Source organism: Seriola lalandi, unplaced genomic scaffold (assembly GCF_002814215.2).
Source record: "Seriola lalandi dorsalis isolate HSWRI2012SDOR001 ecotype SW California unplaced genomic scaffold, Sedor1 jcf7180002054972, whole genome shotgun sequence".
In the NCBI taxonomy this organism is placed as follows: Eukaryota; Metazoa; Chordata; class Actinopteri; order Carangiformes; family Carangidae; genus Seriola; species Seriola lalandi.
In genome coordinates this window covers 727,516-745,660 of record NW_019525660.1, presented here as the reverse complement: position 1 = coordinate 745,660, position 18,145 = coordinate 727,516, and the positions used below count along the sequence as shown (strand labels likewise).

General features: G+C 38.2%; 3 protein-coding genes across 4 annotated transcripts; all 3 read left to right on the top strand.

The window, feature by feature from the left end:
* The first annotated feature begins 19 nt into the window (after positions 1-19).
* Positions 20-2,869, top strand: gar1 (GAR1 homolog, ribonucleoprotein). The gene is made up of 7 exons (XM_023398154.2): positions 20-104; positions 359-552; positions 1,240-1,394; positions 1,528-1,587; positions 1,693-1,819; positions 2,111-2,221; positions 2,345-2,869. Exons 2-7 carry the CDS (start codon positions 375-377, stop codon positions 2,353-2,355), a joined length of 642 nt encoding a protein of 213 aa, XP_023253922.1. The 5' UTR covers positions 20-104; positions 359-374; the 3' UTR covers positions 2,356-2,869.
* Positions 2,870-3,339: 470 nt separating this feature from the next.
* LOC111648311 (alcohol dehydrogenase class-3) lies at positions 3,340-7,448 on the top strand. The gene is made up of 9 exons (XM_023398159.2): positions 3,340-3,433; positions 4,003-4,104; positions 4,460-4,601; positions 4,702-4,789; positions 5,030-5,249; positions 5,841-6,101; positions 6,367-6,502; positions 6,998-7,136; positions 7,241-7,448. Exons 1-9 carry the CDS (start codon positions 3,416-3,418, stop codon positions 7,263-7,265), a joined length of 1,131 nt encoding a protein of 376 aa, XP_023253927.1. The 5' UTR covers positions 3,340-3,415; the 3' UTR covers positions 7,266-7,448.
* Positions 7,449-9,204: 1,756 nt separating this feature from the next.
* Positions 9,205-15,835, top strand: eif4ea (eukaryotic translation initiation factor 4ea). Of its 2 annotated transcripts, none has more exons than XM_023397948.1 (7): positions 9,205-9,273; positions 10,550-10,653; positions 11,068-11,163; positions 11,540-11,603; positions 13,022-13,135; positions 13,537-13,676; positions 14,415-15,835. In XM_023397948.1, exons 1-7 carry the CDS (start codon positions 9,256-9,258, stop codon positions 14,527-14,529), a joined length of 651 nt encoding a protein of 216 aa, XP_023253716.1. In that variant the 5' UTR covers positions 9,205-9,255; the 3' UTR covers positions 14,530-15,835. The 2 variants fall into 2 exon arrangements, with proteins under 2 accessions (XP_023253716.1, XP_023253715.1); XM_023397947.2 differs by lacking the exon at positions 9,205-9,273 and adding an exon at positions 9,630-9,668.
* The last annotated feature ends 2,310 nt before the right edge of the window (positions 15,836-18,145 follow it).

The following is an 18,145-nucleotide window of genomic DNA, read 5'->3' as shown; positions in this document are numbered from 1 at the left end:
GACACTTTCCGACACTGATGAGTAGCTTTACGTCTTTGGTCACACGTGTTGTCATCGCATGGATATCTCTCGGTGTAAATAGCTGCTGCAAGCCGATCAAATTCGTGAGTGTTCTGCTTTAAATGTGTGCTGAAAGCTTTGTAGGCTTTTCATTATTTACATTTAGAAGCAAGTGTATAACTTATTGCTTTGTGTGAGGATATGCGGGTGACTTTTTATAGTTTGGACGACGGACTTGAGTTAGCATGCTAGCTAGAACTTGTTTAGCGCTTCTAAGTCCACAGTGTTGGAAGTCCACATGCTGGATTTAACCAACCACTGATTCGAGTTTTTTATGTTGTCTTTTGTTTGATCGCAGAGGACTCGAGGAGAAAATGTCTTTCAGAGGAGGAGGCGGACGAGGTGGAGGTTTTAACCGAGGTGGAGGTTTTAACCGAGGTGGAGGAGGTAGAGGAGGCTTTGGTGGAGGCAGAGGTGGAGGATTTGGACGGGGTGGTGGCAGAGGTGGTTTCAACAGACAGCAAGACTATGGTCCTCCAGAATACGTTGTTGGTAAGATCGTCAAATCACTAAATAGTCATGTTGAAAACATGGTGCAGAGGATGATATCCCTGCTAATGAGCCATTTGATATTGGTCAATATGCTGAGGATTCAACAATGAGCTTCACTGTGATAAATATAAGAAGTAGCTAGAAAACTTTAAACTAAACCAAACACGTAACCATCACAGACTCAAAATATTTCACCTGTATAATGAGTCTGACCACCTGTTAATGTCATTGGAAAGTTACCCCGTTTCCAACTTTAAACACCATTAACGTCAACATGAAAGTTGTAATTACAAAAGGAAACTATATCAGACACTGGGTGTAATAATATGGAAGTTAAAGCCTGTTCTCCATGGTAATTAAACCAAACTTGGTAGACTGCGTGCTAAATCAGCAATGTTATGTAATTATTTTTATTTCTCACACAACTGACTGTTGTCTCTTGTCTGAACACTTACGAGTTGTAAACTTCAACCCCTGTGTTTATGCCTAACAGTTTTTCTGTGTACTTAATTTTTGACAATTCCTTCCATCTTTGAGATTTCTTTTCATAAATAAGTTTTCATGTCGCAACAGTTTGCATTCTGGGTGTTCTTTTGAGCAATGGACAGAAATTTAAAGCGGAATGCATCTTGATGGCTGTTCCAGGTTTGACACAACCAACTTTTTCAATGTCTTTCCACTCTGCAGCACTGGGAGAGTTCATGCATCCTTGTGAAGATGATATTGTGTGTAGGTGTACAACGGAGGAAAACAAAGTTCCTTACTTCAATGCCCCAGTGTACTTGGAAAACAAGGAGCAGATCGGGAAGGTGGATGAGATATTCGGCCAGCTCCGGGACTTTGTATCCTTTCTGTTACTCTTTTTTCAGTCTCTGGACCGCTGAATAAAATAAGAAAGAAAGAAAGAAAGTTGAACATCTGGGGTTTAGATATCATTCTTTCTGTTCCAGTTCATTCCTTAACCTGTCCTTGCAGTATTTTTCAGTCAAACTTTCTGAAAATATGAAGGCATCTTCGTTTAAGAAACTGCAGAAGGTATAAAACATCAGTAACATTTTAATGTAGTTCATTTGCATTCTTAACAGCATTACAGAGCCTCTGTGTAATAAACTATATGTAATTTGCAAGTTCTCCTTTTAGTTTTATATAGATCCAATGAAGCTCCTCCCGCTGCAGAGATTCCTCCCAAGGCCGCCAGGAGAGAAGGGGCCACCAAGAGGAGGTCGAGGTGGGGGTAGAGGTGGAGGAAGAGGTGGTGGACGTGGAGGTGAGGCATCCAAACTTAATGTCTCATTTTAATTAGATCTGTCTCCTATTGTTGGTGAATATGTAGATCATTGGCCAGTGGTGGCTCAGAGTTTAGAGAAGAGAACTGCAGCATTAAATCAGACTGGTTGTGCTGGGAAGCTTCTGGGTGTGAACGTGTGTACCTGTGTGCATGCGATCAGGGTGTTCCTGTAATAGACAGGTTAGCTCTCAGTGAAGCTTCTTTGAATAAAGAAAAAAAGCATTTCTTGGAAATTTGATCAATTCTACTTTGCTTTTGTTTTTGTTGCAGGTGGATTTCGAGGTGGCAGGGGCGGAGGTGGCCGTGGTGGAGGATTTGGAGGCGGTGGACGCGGTGGAGGTTTCAGGGGAAGAGGAGGTGGTGGCGGACGTGGATTCAGAGGTTGGCCCTTGTTCCGTGCTCCAAGATGTTTTGTTGCCTTTCCTAATGTGAAGATGCATGTGTTGTTATGTAGTTTTTGTGTGTAATACTTGCATTTATCTTCTTCTTTTTGTTTACTTGTAGGCGGGAGATGATCTGACAGTGGTGGTGTGGTGTGATCTTTTCATCCCTATCTACACCTTCTCAAGCATAAAGGCTGTGTTCTATGCCAGTGCCTGTCTTGTTGGACTCAGGGGTTGGACATTGCCTCTATTTGTAGAACTTGAGTGTATCTTTTTATTTTGTTTTATTTTGTACCAGTTTTAAAGGTGTGATGAATCTTGATAATTTTTATTTAAAAGGTGGAACATAGCGGGGACCTTTTCAGCCTGTTGTGAAGGGTTACAGACTCCTTTTGTGAACAGGCACATCATTATCCTGTGCTGATTGTGTTAAAATGTTTGACCATGATGGATGTTTGTGCTTTTGATAAAGATTTCAGGAGAGACACTCACACACTTCCACACATTACTTTTGTCAGTTGTTGGAAAATGTGTAGGAAGTCAGATTTTATTCAGTGTTAGTTGAAAACATACTAATAACTGTAAAATCTTAAGTCAATTATTGTCACATTTTTGTTAAAGACCTTGAATAAAAGGTGCTTTGTAACTGTGTCTCTATTTTATATTCTCAGGCCTTACAAGAATCCCTGACATTCTGAAGCAGGATACATAAATTGTACTTAGTTGGAGATGTTTTTATCCAACAATGTTTAGCCAGAATAGAAAATAAAACATTTTATATGGCAGTAATTATACTTACATTTACTGAATTAACATTTTCAATGCAGGACTTTTGCAGTGCCATTTTTTACTTTTACTTCTTCTATCTCAATACCTTCTCCACCAAGTTTAATAAAAATCACTACCCTAATCTTCCCATATTTAGTATATTCATGATGACCAACTCTTACTTCTGACGTCAAGAATGAGTTTCTACACTTAAATGTTGGTAATTATATCCACTACTTATAAAGCATTTACACAATTATATTTTCAAACCGTGTACAGCTGTTCTGTTGTCTCCTCGAGACCTTTCTGTAGCAGACGTGTTTGCGTCATGCATACCCTGCGCGTTCTGCTCTCTGATTGGTCCAGCCACTGACTCCTTTACGGCCACGCGCCGCCCCGGCCTGTCGTGCTGAAGGAAAAGAACATGGAGACAGCTGGGAAAGTAAGTAGATTCCCCCAAAATCCGCAAGAATGTTTTAAATGCATTCTTTCCTAATGCACGTGTCGTTGAGGTGGCTTCAATTTCACTTGTAGCATAAAAAATAAAGGTTCTTTTAATTTACTTGCACGCAGTCACGTGCGTTGAATGAACAAGTACAAAGAATCACTGTTCGATTACTTAACGGGGATCTGGGGTCGGTTGGTCGCAACTGGTATGTGCAATCTGCTTTTACGGTTGTCCCGAGAGATAAATTAAAAGAAATGTAAAGTTAACAAAGCAATTAAAGCACATGAAACTAGTTTATTGACCAATACGTTGCACTCACATCTCGCACATTTAGCGTTAATGTTAATGTTATTAAAGCAGAACGTTAACAGTACTCCAGCAGTAAAGAATCGAAACTCTTGCATAAGCTTCCATACAGTTCAAAGGCTAACTACACTGTGCAGCTAGCTCGGCCTGTCACAGGCACTGTACAGCTGCAGTCCACCCACAGTGGGTGTTACTCACAAGTTACTCATTTAAGTGTAGCAGCGTTGTATGAAAAACATACTGTACTCTGCCTTCAGGTGATCAAATGCAAGGCAGCTGTTGCTTGGGAACCTGGGAAGCCTCTTTCCATTGAGGAGGTGGAGGTAGCACCACCTAAGGCCCATGAAGTCCGCATCAAGGTAAACAAAACCAAACCAAACCACACAACGTTTGCCATGCCAGAGAGGCATAACATGAATGCAACTAATAAGAGAGATTGGGAAGGCCAGCTCAGACTTTTTATGTATTTTTCTTTGTGTCCACCTTTTGTATTCTTCTCAGGGTCATGCCTCATCAGCACAAGAAGCAGAAAAATCTCTCCTTTGTTTTCCACATTGCAAACAAGACATAATGTGAATGATGACGTTGTTTCATAAATGAGGAATTAACTTAAACATTTTAGAAAATGCTGTGAAGATCAAGCCAAACAGTTTTTTTTTTTTATATCTCACTGCTGTGCCTGACATAAACGTTAAATAACACTTTACCTCTTAGATTTTTGCTACAGGGGTGTGTCATACAGATGCCTACACCCTGAGTGGCAGTGACCCCGAGGGTCTTTTCCCTGTCATCTTGGGCCATGAGGGTGCAGGGACTGTTGAGAGTGTCGGTGAAGGTGTCACCAAATTCAAACCAGGTATGGAGCCACCAGTCAAAATGTTGAAACTTGCTTGTGCTGTGTTACAAAGAAGTACTCCTTGTATGATTTTAATTATTGACAATTCTCTTTGACAAAGGTGATACCGTCATTCCTTTGTATGTACCACAGTGTGGTGAATGCAAATTCTGCAAAAATCCCAAGACCAACCTTTGCCAGAAAATTAGGTAATGTTTTCAGATTGTCTTTTTTTTCTTTAGTGATAAGACTGAAATTTAAAAATGGCAAAAGGCAACCTCAGTAGTAAGTCTCATAGCCTCAGGTACATCACCCCACGGCAGCCAAATCAAAGCTCAGTCATCATCAGTTTGAGCTTCTGTCTGCTGTGCATTGATGTGCACAGCAATTGTATTTCATCATACACACATAAAATGAAACAATCTTCTCTCTGTGCTTCCACCCTGCAGAGTAACCCAGGGCCAGGGCCTGCTCCCTGACAAGACCTCACGCTTCACTTGCAAGGGAAAGCAAGTGTTTCACTTCATGGGTACCAGCACCTTCTCAGAGTACACTGTGGTGGCTGACATCTCTCTAGCCAAGGTGAACGTGAATGCTCCGCTGGATAAAGTGTGCCTTCTTGGATGTGGCATTTCTACAGGTTATGGTGCTGCTCTTAACACTGCCAAGGTGGGTATCACAGGCTGTTGGTTGCCTCCTAACAAAAAATAAAAACATTTGTTGATGATTTTTTTTTTTTTTCACCACTGTAAAGTTGTGACACATGTTATTGTTTAAAGTTTTTTTATTTTAATGCAAAACATGTTTGTTGCAGTATATCCTCAAGGGACCAATGAAAGAGATTCAAACTTTGTCACTGTTGCCAGGTTTCACTCTGAAATAGGTCACCCATATTAATCATGCAGAACGGATGTGAATTGTTGCCAGGGGCTCAGTTTCCAACTTGGAAACAGACAATAATGCATTAACAAATTTACTTGCAACATTTCAAAAAACATTTAATGGTATCTGTGTTTCTAAGTTTTTGTCACTTTTTTTAATCCCTGGCACATACATTAAAAAGAGAAATAAATTGCTCCACAACTCAATGTAACGTGCAAGAAAATCCAGTTCTGTTATTTGTATAAGTAAATGTGATCAGTTACATCAGCCAAAACACATTTCAAGTTCATACATAGAATTTTATTAACATTCAGTGATAATAATGATTTTGTAATATTTGAATTCTCACATTGCTTTTTCTTCTTCATGCATGCTCAGGTTGAGCCTGGCTCGACATGCGCTGTCTTTGGCCTTGGAGCTGTTGGCTTGGCTGTTATTATGGGATGCAAGGTAGCTGGGGCAACCAGGATCATCGGTGTGGACATCAACCCTGCAAAGTTTGAGAAAGCCAAGGAGTTCGGAGCCACTGAGTTTGTGAACCCCAAAGACCACAGCAAGCCCATCCAGGAGGTTCTGGTGGAGATGACTGACGGGGGCGTGGACTATTCCTTTGAGTGCATTGGAAATGTGCAAATCATGGTGAGACTTACTGTGTGTTCACATTTAATTAATGCAAAACATGTGGCACATCACATAGATATAGAATAAGCAACATGTAAAACACTGTTATAAGTTGATAGTGTTCATGTATCATCTTAATTTGGCTGTTGGTGTCCATAGAAGAGCCAGTGCACATATGCATTGTGTTCAGTGTAGTTGACAGGTGGCACAAGCAGCATATGAAACATTATTCATAAGTTGGCAGTGCATAGAAACCAGAAAAATTACCAGTTTATTATTTCAGAGAGCTGCTTTGGAGGCATGCCACAAAGGATGGGGTGAAAGTGTCATCATCGGTGTTGCCGGAGCTGGACAGGAAATCTCGACCAGACCTTTCCAGCTGGTGACAGGCCGAGTGTGGAGGGGAACAGCCTTTGGAGGTGGGTGACTTTGTTAGAGAATTTCTTGTCATAAAGAGCTTAATGTGGTCTGGCAGCAGTTCCAAAATTTCGGCAAGTTCAAACCCTTTTGCTTATTATCATCTGAGACGGGAAGCAGTTGTAGGCTGATGTAAAAAGCGATAGGCTTTTTTAGCATCCACTTTTATCAGGCTGAGTTTAAACTGTAGCTAAAACTTTTCTTTTAATAATTTGGCACAAAGACAGCAGATTGCTTTCTTATGAAAATGTATGTAGATGTAGTGGTATTTAATTAGCCTCGAGGTGGTGATCAAACAGTAGTTATTGTAATTTAATATGATTTGGGGTTATTTTAGTTTTTCTACCAAGTCAAACTTGACCAGGTATTTATATAGTTTTCTGGTTAATAAGTGTCTTGCTCAAGGCCTTTTGGTGCTACATTTGTGTTATTCATACTGATTAATTTTGGCTAATTGACAATTAAGGTTGTTTAACTAGTTTTCATATTCACCCTAGGCTGGAAGAGCGTGGAGAGTGTTCCTAAACTGGTGGAAGACTACATGAACAAGAAGCTGAAGGTGGATGAGTTTGTTACTCACACCCTTCCCTTTGCGCAGATCAATGAGGGATTTGACCTTATGCATGCCGGAAAGAGGTGAGAAGAACAGTTCAGCATATACACATTTTTGCTTTCTGCAGTTCTGTTGGCTGTAGTTCTTTATTTCCCAGCCTAACATATATTCTCTTTTCTCATTGTAGTATCCGCGCAGTGCTGACCTTCTGAAGTGCCTACAGCATTGACATCCTTCATGTCCAGCCTTTCAACAATTTCCCTCCATAGTAGCAGCACTTATTTCATTTTTCTGCACTTTGTTGACGTAACTTTAAGTATTAGAACATACATTTATTAACAGTAGAATACCTGATCAAAACAAAAATGGTATCATTAAAATCTTTTGGAAATGCATATGTTCTTTGCTTTTCCTTTTGTTGCTCATTTACTGACTGACATAACATTTTATAAGAAAACATTACATTTATATATAAAGGCATTTGTCTGAACAGCATTTTATCATATTACTTGAAAGTTACAGTACACAGTGCCACTTTCATACTTTCTACTCGTATTATGCAACAGAATTTAGACAAGGACTACATGCAGGACACTAAATATCCAAATAAAATAAACACATTAATCATGATATGTTTTACATAATGCAATATTTGAATAAAATAAGTATTCCAGGTAAAATATCTGGAATAAATAATGCATTAATGATGCACTGAATTCTGGTGAGGTCTTCAAAGGCTCCGACAGAGCGTACCACTGCATGATGGGATCACAAAGGTCATCCTGAGTAAAAGATAATAGTAATCACACCATCAGAAATATTTGCTCTAGCACTCAGAGGAACATCGATTATTAGAAGGGATCTGTACTAAGCCTGAACATCACAGAATATATGCATATTTTTAAGGGTATGTACTCAGCCTACAACATATTTCAACAGCTTGGGATTTGCAATACATCCCTCTCATTCAATGCAATAATTATCTAGGCTGTCATTTGTCTAGTTATTTTTCCGTGATGCTTGCACTTCTAACTAGTCCCATACATACAGATAACGGTGTTTTTGCAATCCAAGACAAGTTGATATGCAAAATATTCAGCCACAGGTTGTCTTCATTTCTTAATTTTTGTGCCTGTTAGGTTTAATATAAATAAACCACCAGGGACTGCAGGTATCACCCTGGCTCCAAAGGTCACGCTGCAACCCAGACAGTATGTACACTAACACACTGACACAATCACTATCAACAACATTGCTTAAAGCTTTGGGATGACTGCAAAAAAGTCCAATCTTATTTTCTATTCCCTCTTTGTTAAATACCAAAAAGGAAAATGAGAAATAGAAAAATAACTTTGGACTTCTGATTTTACATTTTTTATAAGCTTTTTATTTGCAATTACTCTAGTCAAATAGAGCTTGGAGAGCACTGTTGAGCCACCTTTCACAGACAAATTCATCTGCTGTTTTATTTTTCTATGACAATTGATTACTGGATATTTCTTTAGGATTTTTAACAATAATCTGCCCATCCTGAATACCATGTTGTACCATGAAAGTAATAACCTACATTTACTCAAGCACTGTACTTGAGTAAATATTGTACTGTACAATTTAGAGGTACTTGTATTTGAGTATTTCCATTTTTTGCTACTTTAAATTTCTCTACATTTCACAGGTGATTATTATATATATATTTTTTTTATTGCAACACATTTATATATCTACATCAATACATCTATAGTTATTGGTTACTTTCAGATCAAGATTGTATATGTACAACACATGATCAGTGTATGAAATATACCTTACACCCAACACCCAACAGTTTGCTCCACAATAACAACATTAAAATGTGTTTGTATGTTAATGAAGAATAAAAAAGTGATAATATTCCAAAAATATGTATAATAATAAAACAACACTCTGAAAGGGGCCGTTCTGCATAATGACTACTTTTACTTTTGATACTTAAAGTATATTTAGCTGATAATGCTTTATATAATACGAAAAGCTTTCCGCTTGTTTTTTATTTTTTATTTTTATTGTCGTTTGATTGTAATACTTTTACTTACATAAAGGATCTGAATTCTTCCACCACTGTCTATAATCGATATTGTTCTTGCGCATGCGCTATGTAGAGCACCAGATGGCCCAATCAGCTATTTTAACACACGCCAGAAAACTGAATGTGTTTTCCAGAAGATGGCGACCGCTCTGGTGGTGAGTGCACTGCTACACACTCGTAACTACATCACTCAACTTGGGCTTTTACCATCCAAGCAAGCCGTTTATCCAAGTTACCGACAGGTTTGAACGAGTAACATAAAGCTCCGGCAATTCTGTAAACTTACCGTTATTACCTCTGGAAGGTAACATTAGTCACTAGTCAAACATTACAAATTTAGCGTTGTAGATGGACGTTAGTCGTTTTTTCCTAAATTATTCCTAACATTACAGCTTGCCACACGTTTCCACTGTTCACAGGAACTGTTGCTAAACTGTAGTCATCGTGGGGGAAACACGACTAGTGAACACCTTGTTGACCGAGTGGATACCTCATTCAGTACCCTGAGATAAACTCTTATCCTCGGATGAATGAGAGGAACCACGCATTGGTAACGTTAGTTTGTCAGCCGTTTAATGTGTATCCGACTAACGTTAATGGATAGACTAGACGTTAGCGCTAGGATTTATGAAAAAAGTTAATATTAAAAAAGGTTACCTTTTTAGCTAACCTGGATCTGTAGTGGTTAAACAGATCACATCAGTGCCTATTATGCAGTGTAAAACAGTGATCGTGCGACAAATGATACTGTTGTGAAGACGTCTTCTGCAAGTACATGTCTACGCAGATCATTGTGAATTTACGTTATTCTACCTGGGTGGATGTTATCAACGTAGGTTTGGGCAGGGTTTATTGTTGGATTGTCAGGTGTCCCTGTTACGTTTGGTCTGTGGAAGGTGCTTGTCACATTTGGTAAAATGTATTTGTAAAAACAGTTTAATTTTATTTAGGATGTTAGCTGCCAAAATCCTGAACACAACTGCTGCTATAAATCAGGGTACAATGAAAAATGATTTTATTTTATTTTCATGGACATTAGAAGAAGGGGATTTATTGGGGTGTTATTGTAGAAATATTATTTACAAATTTGTGTTCTACTACACTCCTGCTGTGCCTGAGATCTGCATATGTGTGTGGTCAATGTGTGGCAAAAACTGCAAACTTCTCCTTAACTACTCATACTCCCAAAATAAAAACACCCCTTCCAATCTACAATCCGCTCCCTCACACATCCCATGCCCGCTCACAAAGTATCACAGCTTGAAAAAAGGTCAAATGTATGACAATCAAACAAAAGTTAGTAATTACAAAAGCGCAACAGTGCCAGTATATGTCATCACATATGGTATATGAGAAACATGCCAATTTAACAAATCTCTTTTTTAATGCATGTTTGTGCTGTTTTTTTTTTGTTTTTATTTTTTTCTTTAGGCGTCAACTTCAGTTCCTGCAAATCCTGAAAAGGAAAAATGCGAAACAGCCATTCAAAAGGTTGTAAGTCCTGAAGCATACATCAAACACCCACTACAAAACAAGTAAGACTGCAGCTCATGTGCCTTCTATTGTTTTTTTCCCCAACAGAGTTTAGAAGTTATAATTAGATTTGCAGACAACTTTGAGAACAAGTGCATTAATACAGAGCTGATAGTGGTAAAGTTAAGCTCTTACCAGATTCATATAATGCCATCAAACTTTGGGAAGACAATAATTAGTTAATTTTAATTTTAGAGGAATGATACTGCTAGTTTGTTCCTATATAATCTGTTAAGACACTTAAAAGTAGCTAGGATTTGACTTGGGTATCTTTCACCTCAATGTCAAGTACAAAAGCTGTGTAGGAAATGTGCGGTCCTCTAATGAACAAATTTGTGTAAGAGCAACATAAGTGGAGGCAATGCATGCAACTGTAGTCTGAAATAACTTTTCTTTGATTTTTCTTTGATTTGCAGGTGGGCTCTTTGGTTTTTCAAGAATGACAAAAGCAAAACATGGCAAGCCAACCTCCGTCTCATCTCTAAATTTGACACTGTGGAAGACTTCTGGGCGTAAGCATATTATTGCTCTGCATATGACTGCACTAAAAGCTGTATAATTACACCCAACCTACCCATTCATGATCAGATTTGTTGCAGATCAGTTTAACCATTTGGGAGGGGAAAATTAAATTAGAATGATAGCAAGTGATATCCTGGATTTGTTTTTTTGTACCTGTTGTCCCCTTGACACCTGTGCCAGTTTATACACTGTGAAACAGAATACATTTGATGGTGGATCAATTTATCACCAAGACAACACTGTTATCTGTCAGTTGTTGGTGGTATGTGAGGTTAAAATTCATGTTGCACCATGTTTTTAGCCAGGCTGCTAACAGGTTTTCTCTTGTGTGTTTTTGTACATCAAACATCCTTCTTCCTTTCTCAGATTATACAACCACATTCAGCTCTCAAGTAACCTGATGTCTGGCTGTGACTACTCGCTGTTCAAGGTAAGAATGCTTTTATCACTGCCTTTCAACATTGTACAATAGAACCACTTAAAACTTAAACCTTAAAACCTTTTGTGTCAAGGGCTGTAGTTGAAGTCCACTTGTTCAGAGCCAAAAAGAAAAACAATGGTGTTTTATTGTATTGTATTGCTGTTCTGGTCCATTTAAAGCACATTATATTCTTATAACGGAACCAATCATTTTAAAATAGAACTCAAAGGGTCTGATGGGTAATTCAGTCATTTGAGATTTATTGGCTTGTAATCTAGCATTATCAGTTTATTCCATTTACTAGCAGTGAGTTAGGCTGCACTTCACTGGACTTGACTTTGTCTTCTCTGGTGGCCACAAACAACTTATGGAGAAAGAGTCAGTTATGAGCATCAGTCAAGATGGACTGAAACTGGACTTCATCTGTTAAAAAATGCACTGGCATGGTTACATGTGCATATCTAACAAGACAAAGCATTCTTCTAGACAGCTTCCGTGACCAGTACATTAATTGTGTCATCTCTTGTTTGGTTTAGCCAGTGTCACACATCTAGCCTGTTGTGTCACATTCTTGAAGAACTGAAGGAAAACGCACACCTATTCTAGTGAAGTGCTGGTTTGAATGTACACATCATCACAAAGGAGAAAGCTACACACACACACACACACACACACACACACACCATTTCAGTTCTAATTCTAAAATCAGCATTTTGTACATTTTGCCTTCTTTGTGGTCCATGTTGCAATCTCATCACAAAGTTCTCATCAAACTGTCCAAAGTCATCCTGGAGGCAAAGCGAATCCAACTTATCAGGTGCTATCACTGTGGTTGTTTGGACAAAACAAGTTAGGTGTGCACACACCTTAATTCACCACACCAAAAATAACATCATCTGGTGCTGCTTGTGATTTTAGCACATAGTTGAAAACAGAAATGATAAAACGGTAAACGTGAAACACAGCATTTTTTCCCCCTAAAATATTCTTCATTGCTCAGATGCAGTTTTCTCAGCAGTGCAGTTCACTCACAGCTCAGCACAACAGCATGGCTGTTACTAATTCTGAGAATGAATTATATTACATTTACTAATTAACTTACACTATGGGGCAGGCTACTCCTCCCAAACTCATTCCTATTTTGAGCCAATAAACTTTTTTTTTTTCTTTTGTTAAGATATGTTCTCTTTCATTACCAATAAAGTAGAAAGAGCTAGAATTATGTTTTGAGTGGAGTATCCCTTTTTGATTTTGTAATACTGTAACTGTTTAAGCAAAAAAAAAAAGTGCTACAAATTTTAGGTCATATCTCCCACCCATGCTACATGTACTGCTTGCTCCTATCCTGGTCTAAATTAAGATTTGTTCATTACAGATATGTTGATATATTTACAGTGTTGTGTGCTTTAATTTGCATTTGGAAACAGGATGGAATTGAGCCCATGTGGGAAGATGAAAGGAACCGACGAGGTGGCCGTTGGCTGATAACTTTGTCCAAACAGCAGCGCAAATCAGACCTGGACCGGTTCTGGTTGGAAACGGTATTTTCAGTCCTGTTGAGCATTGTTTACATTAACCATACCATTATTAGTCTTATCTAAGGCACTTTTCACCAAAGACATTTGACACATCACAGTGGGAAAAACACAGGTGTAAATAATAGAATTAATGAAGGCTGAATTCCATGTAGCTGCTTTGGTTTCAGGGTCCTGGTATTGTGCATGTTGGCTCACTGTCACAATAATGGCTTACTGGGATCATTAAATAGAGTGGAGTCATTCTTAAATGTTCTTTGTAACACTGGTGCTTTTTCTATTGTGACAAGTCAAAATGTGTGCTGTGAAAAAGATCAGCAGTTATCAGCTACTAACTGCCACTAAAAAGTGAACAACTGCTCCCCGGTAACAAGACATTTTGAAATTACGTCTGTTTTTTTCTACAGCTCTTGTGTCTGGTGGGTGAAGCTTTTGATGACTACACTGATGACGTGTGTGGAGCTGTCATTAACATCCGAGCCAAAGGAGATAAAATAGCAATATGGACCACAGACTATGAAAACAAAGAGGCCATCACACACATAGGGTGAGCTGAGGATACCACAGTTATTGATGGAAAATTGACAGGTGTCAAATATAAAATTAACAAGTCTAGTTTTACTGGAACTGTACAGAGCCAATTTGTCAAATGTCTTCTCTCCACATACGAACTCCACATACACCTTTTTCATAAAATAGTCTCCTGAGCAATAAGTTGTACACAGTGATGCAACTAGAAGTGACATCAAAACAATAAGAAGTATTTATTATATTGGCTCTTATGCTAAATGTCTCTATCCTGAAAAGAATCATCTTGGATTTATAATATTCAGTCTTGTTTTATACTTGCAGACATTTTTCTGTTGTTTATTGATCTGGTGATTTGAGGTTTTGCCCAGCTGCATTGCTTTATTTTTATTTTTTTCAACAGAAGTAAAGATATTTAACCCTAATGGTTAAAATAAGTAGCTCTAATTTTGTTCATTAGCACAATGGTAAGATACCTACAACAGCTGGACATCCGACCTGTGGAAAATCCCTCTGTGGTAAAATACATTGAAAATGCCTTATCGGAGGATAAACTCTATAATCTAGTTCACTACAGCTCGATGCTGTAGTAGAGAGATAACATTAGTAAGGATTATGTTTGTCACAAATTAGTGTATGACTTAAATGTGTAATGTGTTCCTATAAAGTTGTTTTTTTTTTTTTATTTATTTATTTTTTTTTAAATGTGCCTTTTCCTAATATGTAGTGCATGTTTATCTTCTGTTTTCCTTTTTAGGCGTGTTTATAAAGAGAGATTAGGCGTTCCCCCAAAGGTGATCATTGGATACCAGTCACATGCTGACACAGCCACAAAGAGTGGCTCCACAACCAAGAACAAGTTTGTTGCCTGAGGACCTTTACCCGGAATAATCAACCGTGCATTTTTTTTTTTTCCTGTTGCCAACATAGAATTTCTGTAATTTTTCCATGAATGTAAGTGACATGTTTATCCACCAACAAAGATTTGAAGTGGAGATAAAATTGCTTCTTTTTTGTTTGCCCATTTGTTGCCACTTTACCAAAGCTTTTGTTTATATATGTGCAGTTAAAATGTAGCACTGTTGTTTGAGAACATAATTATTTTGTGGTGGTGGACTGAAGATGAGTAAAATATGTTTTGATGGCCAGTTTTCATTTTCAAATGCAACAGCATATTTTTGGTGAATTTTTGATTTTAGCCAGCCCTTAGTGGGTATCAGTTATTTACTCTACTTTGGTATAAACTGTAGCTTTTGGTTAGAACTGTACATGCCACTTAATTTACAGTATAAATGTATGGATTTATTGTACATTTTGTTGCACGATCATATTTTTAACTACACATTGGGTTGTAACCCACACCCTCTGAAAGTGAACAGAACTTGAGTGCCAAATTGATAGTAACGTTTTTTTCCTCCTGTTCTCATAGAAACATAAGAAAAGTCAGAATGTTTTGAGGTCTTTTGTGTATTTATCAGTTTGACATATTTAGAAGTCACTTTATTGCCAATGTTGCAAATAGGACATCTGAGTTTGAACTCTTTAGTTTCTTCTCAAGCTACTTGTATGAGATCTTATTTTCTTGAAATTAAGATGTTCTGCATTTTGAAGAGTGGAAAATGTATTTACATACATATGGTGCTTCGTACTGAGTGTCTAAAGAGTTTGAAATTGACTTCCTTTCCACTCAAGTGAATTACAGATTTCACTAAATGGACCAGAAGCCCAGGTAATCCTGTGTTCATACCTGAGCTGTCAGCATACTTTATACTACTCAGATAAATATCTAGAATTAGCAGCTTCAGAAATTAAAGCTTCACAGAAAGATGTCATGACAACAGCATTTTGTACCACTGTATGTCTGTAATGATATTTTCCAAATATACATATTGTTAGGTACTTAGGATTTTTGTTTTGTAAGCAGACAAGCCATATTACAGTGTAAAGTGTTTTCTTGAGTTTGAAAGTTTACTTTTTTGATTGGTATGAGTTTTGATACTCTACTGCTAAAGTTTACAAAGTATAATTATTTCCATTCCAGATTTTTGTATGTGACAAGCAAAAAGTACTTTTTGGAGGGATTGAACTGTGCCTTGAATGTAACACCGTGCTGCGTATTTCTGAGCAGTAATGTACAAAGGTGTGAGTATGTGATGTAAATAAACATGTACAGTGGAATTCGTTGTTTCAAAACAAGCCGTTTTCATTCATTAAGGACTTATCTTGATTGTTAGAACAGAACACTGAAAAGAGGCAGAGGAGTGCATGACATTCACTCTAAGCAGAAAACACCCACACTGAGCAATTTTTTAGGAACACCTGTACACCTGCTTATACATGCAATTATCCAGTCAGCCGATCACGTGGCAGCAGTAAGGAGCTTCAGTTAATGTTCCCATCAAACATCAGAATGGGAAGAAATGTGATGTAAGTGACTTTACAGATCAGTCATGGTTTGCATGCCACAGCCTATCTGACTATTGTTACTGTGTCCATGTGCGTCCCTTTGTGGCCACAATTCACCATCTTGTAATGGCTACTTCCAACAGGATAATGCACCATGAACACCCGTGGGATATGGTAGAACAGGAGATTGGCAGCATAAATGTGAAGCTGACAAATCTTTAGAAATGGTGTGATGCGATCATGTCAACATGGAGCAGAATCTCAAAGGAACGTTTCCACCTTTCTTGTTCGAATCCATACCACAAAGATTTGAAGATGTTTTGAGCAATGAGACGCTCTACCCAGGATTAGTATGTTCCTAATTAAGTCCTCAGTGAGTAGTCTGAAATCTGTATACATTAGACACAACACTAATATACTATTCAACCTTAAAATTCAGTTTAATGAAAGCTCCATTTATCTAGATTAGTGAGCCTGCTCAGCCGTAAACTATGTCTGCGAACTCCTTTCTCTAAGCTGGTCTCTGTCTCTCCTTGAACCCCCTTGTTTTTGCATAAGCTTGATAACACAAGGTTTGTTCGTCTATAATGAAATGTTTGTGTGAGGCTGTTTGAAAAAAAAAAAGATCATTATAAAGTCACTTCTGCATTGTCTTAAGTTTGTGTTAAAGCTTTTTGTTGGCTTTGCAACCATATTAAGGTGGATTTAGAGATTTCTGTAATAGATGCAGCTACAGTCATTTATGGTCTTCACCGTTATAAGGCTACACAAATTGCAGTTGGACTAAAAGGGGCTTCGAGTAATCTATCACATCTATTGACTGCTACTTGGGAGCAATAGCAGCTTAGCCCCTCCTGTCCCTTTGAAATAAGCTTCCCTGTAATTGACACAATCAATCAAGGCACATCTTAACACCAGAGACAACTGAAGAGGAAATTAGAAGAGAGATCCACAGAAATGTCTCATGAGATAGTGAGGTTAAAAGGTTTACTTCACAATGTAAAACACAACACGTGACCTTTGTTGAAAGCTTTGGAGCGTCACGGTTAGACATTTAAACCACTATGTGCCACTGTTGAACAGCTGAATATAATCAAACACATTTTCTGTCTGACTCACAGTAGACCTGGAAAAAAATTTTCCTTAGGAGGAAACAAAACAGACACATTTGCAGATGGCATTTCACAACCATCTGAAACCAAGACTCCAGGCGCAGGCAGTTTCACAGCTTAATTATGAAATATTTTTTGCTACTCAGCTCCTCTCTTAAGATGGCTGAAAAGTGGACTGAACCCACAGCTCTCTCCCACAATGACACAGGCACTTGTGCACAAAAAGAAAGACATGGTAATAGTTCAATTCAAGAGGTCTGGCCCAAATCAAAAGTTTGATTGAAGATGGTATCCTTGGTTCACTCTGGCCGAGTTGGCTCTTAAAAATTTTATTTCCTTATTTCCTTCCTTATTTGACATTTTTCTGTAATAAACCTGATACAAATACATATTTACTTGCACATAATGTCACCTCGTTTCATAAGTTCAGAAATATCTCTTTCAGGTGGTGTTATATCATTCGTGGAGCTCTTAGCCCTGCCTGATGTATTTATTTTTGTATTTTCTATTCTCCATTGTTCAGCTGTAACACAAGTTCTAGTTGATTAACTTACTGCAGGTATGGTCAATCCTTGAGGCCTCAGATGTTTTCAGATGCCCTCCTGGTACAGGTCAGTGAGATTATTTGCCCATTTATTGTTTGAAAGTGTGTGTGTGTGTGTGTGTGTGTGTGTGTGTGTGTGTGTGTGTGTGTGTGTGTGTGTGTGTGTGTACGTGCATGTCTGTGCACATGGGTGTTTACTTGTATGGTTATCTTCGTGAGGACCAGTTTGAGTTTGAGGTCTTGGGAGTGAGGACATTTTTGAAAAGTGGATACATTTTGGCCAGTCCTCACTTTATGGCACATCTTCAACCGACTGCTTTGGGGTTAAGACTGACTTTTAGGGTGAGGGGTGAGGGGTAGGGTTTGGGTTAAAATTAGGCTAAGGGACTTGGGAATGCACTATGTCAGCAGGTGTCTTAAATTTAC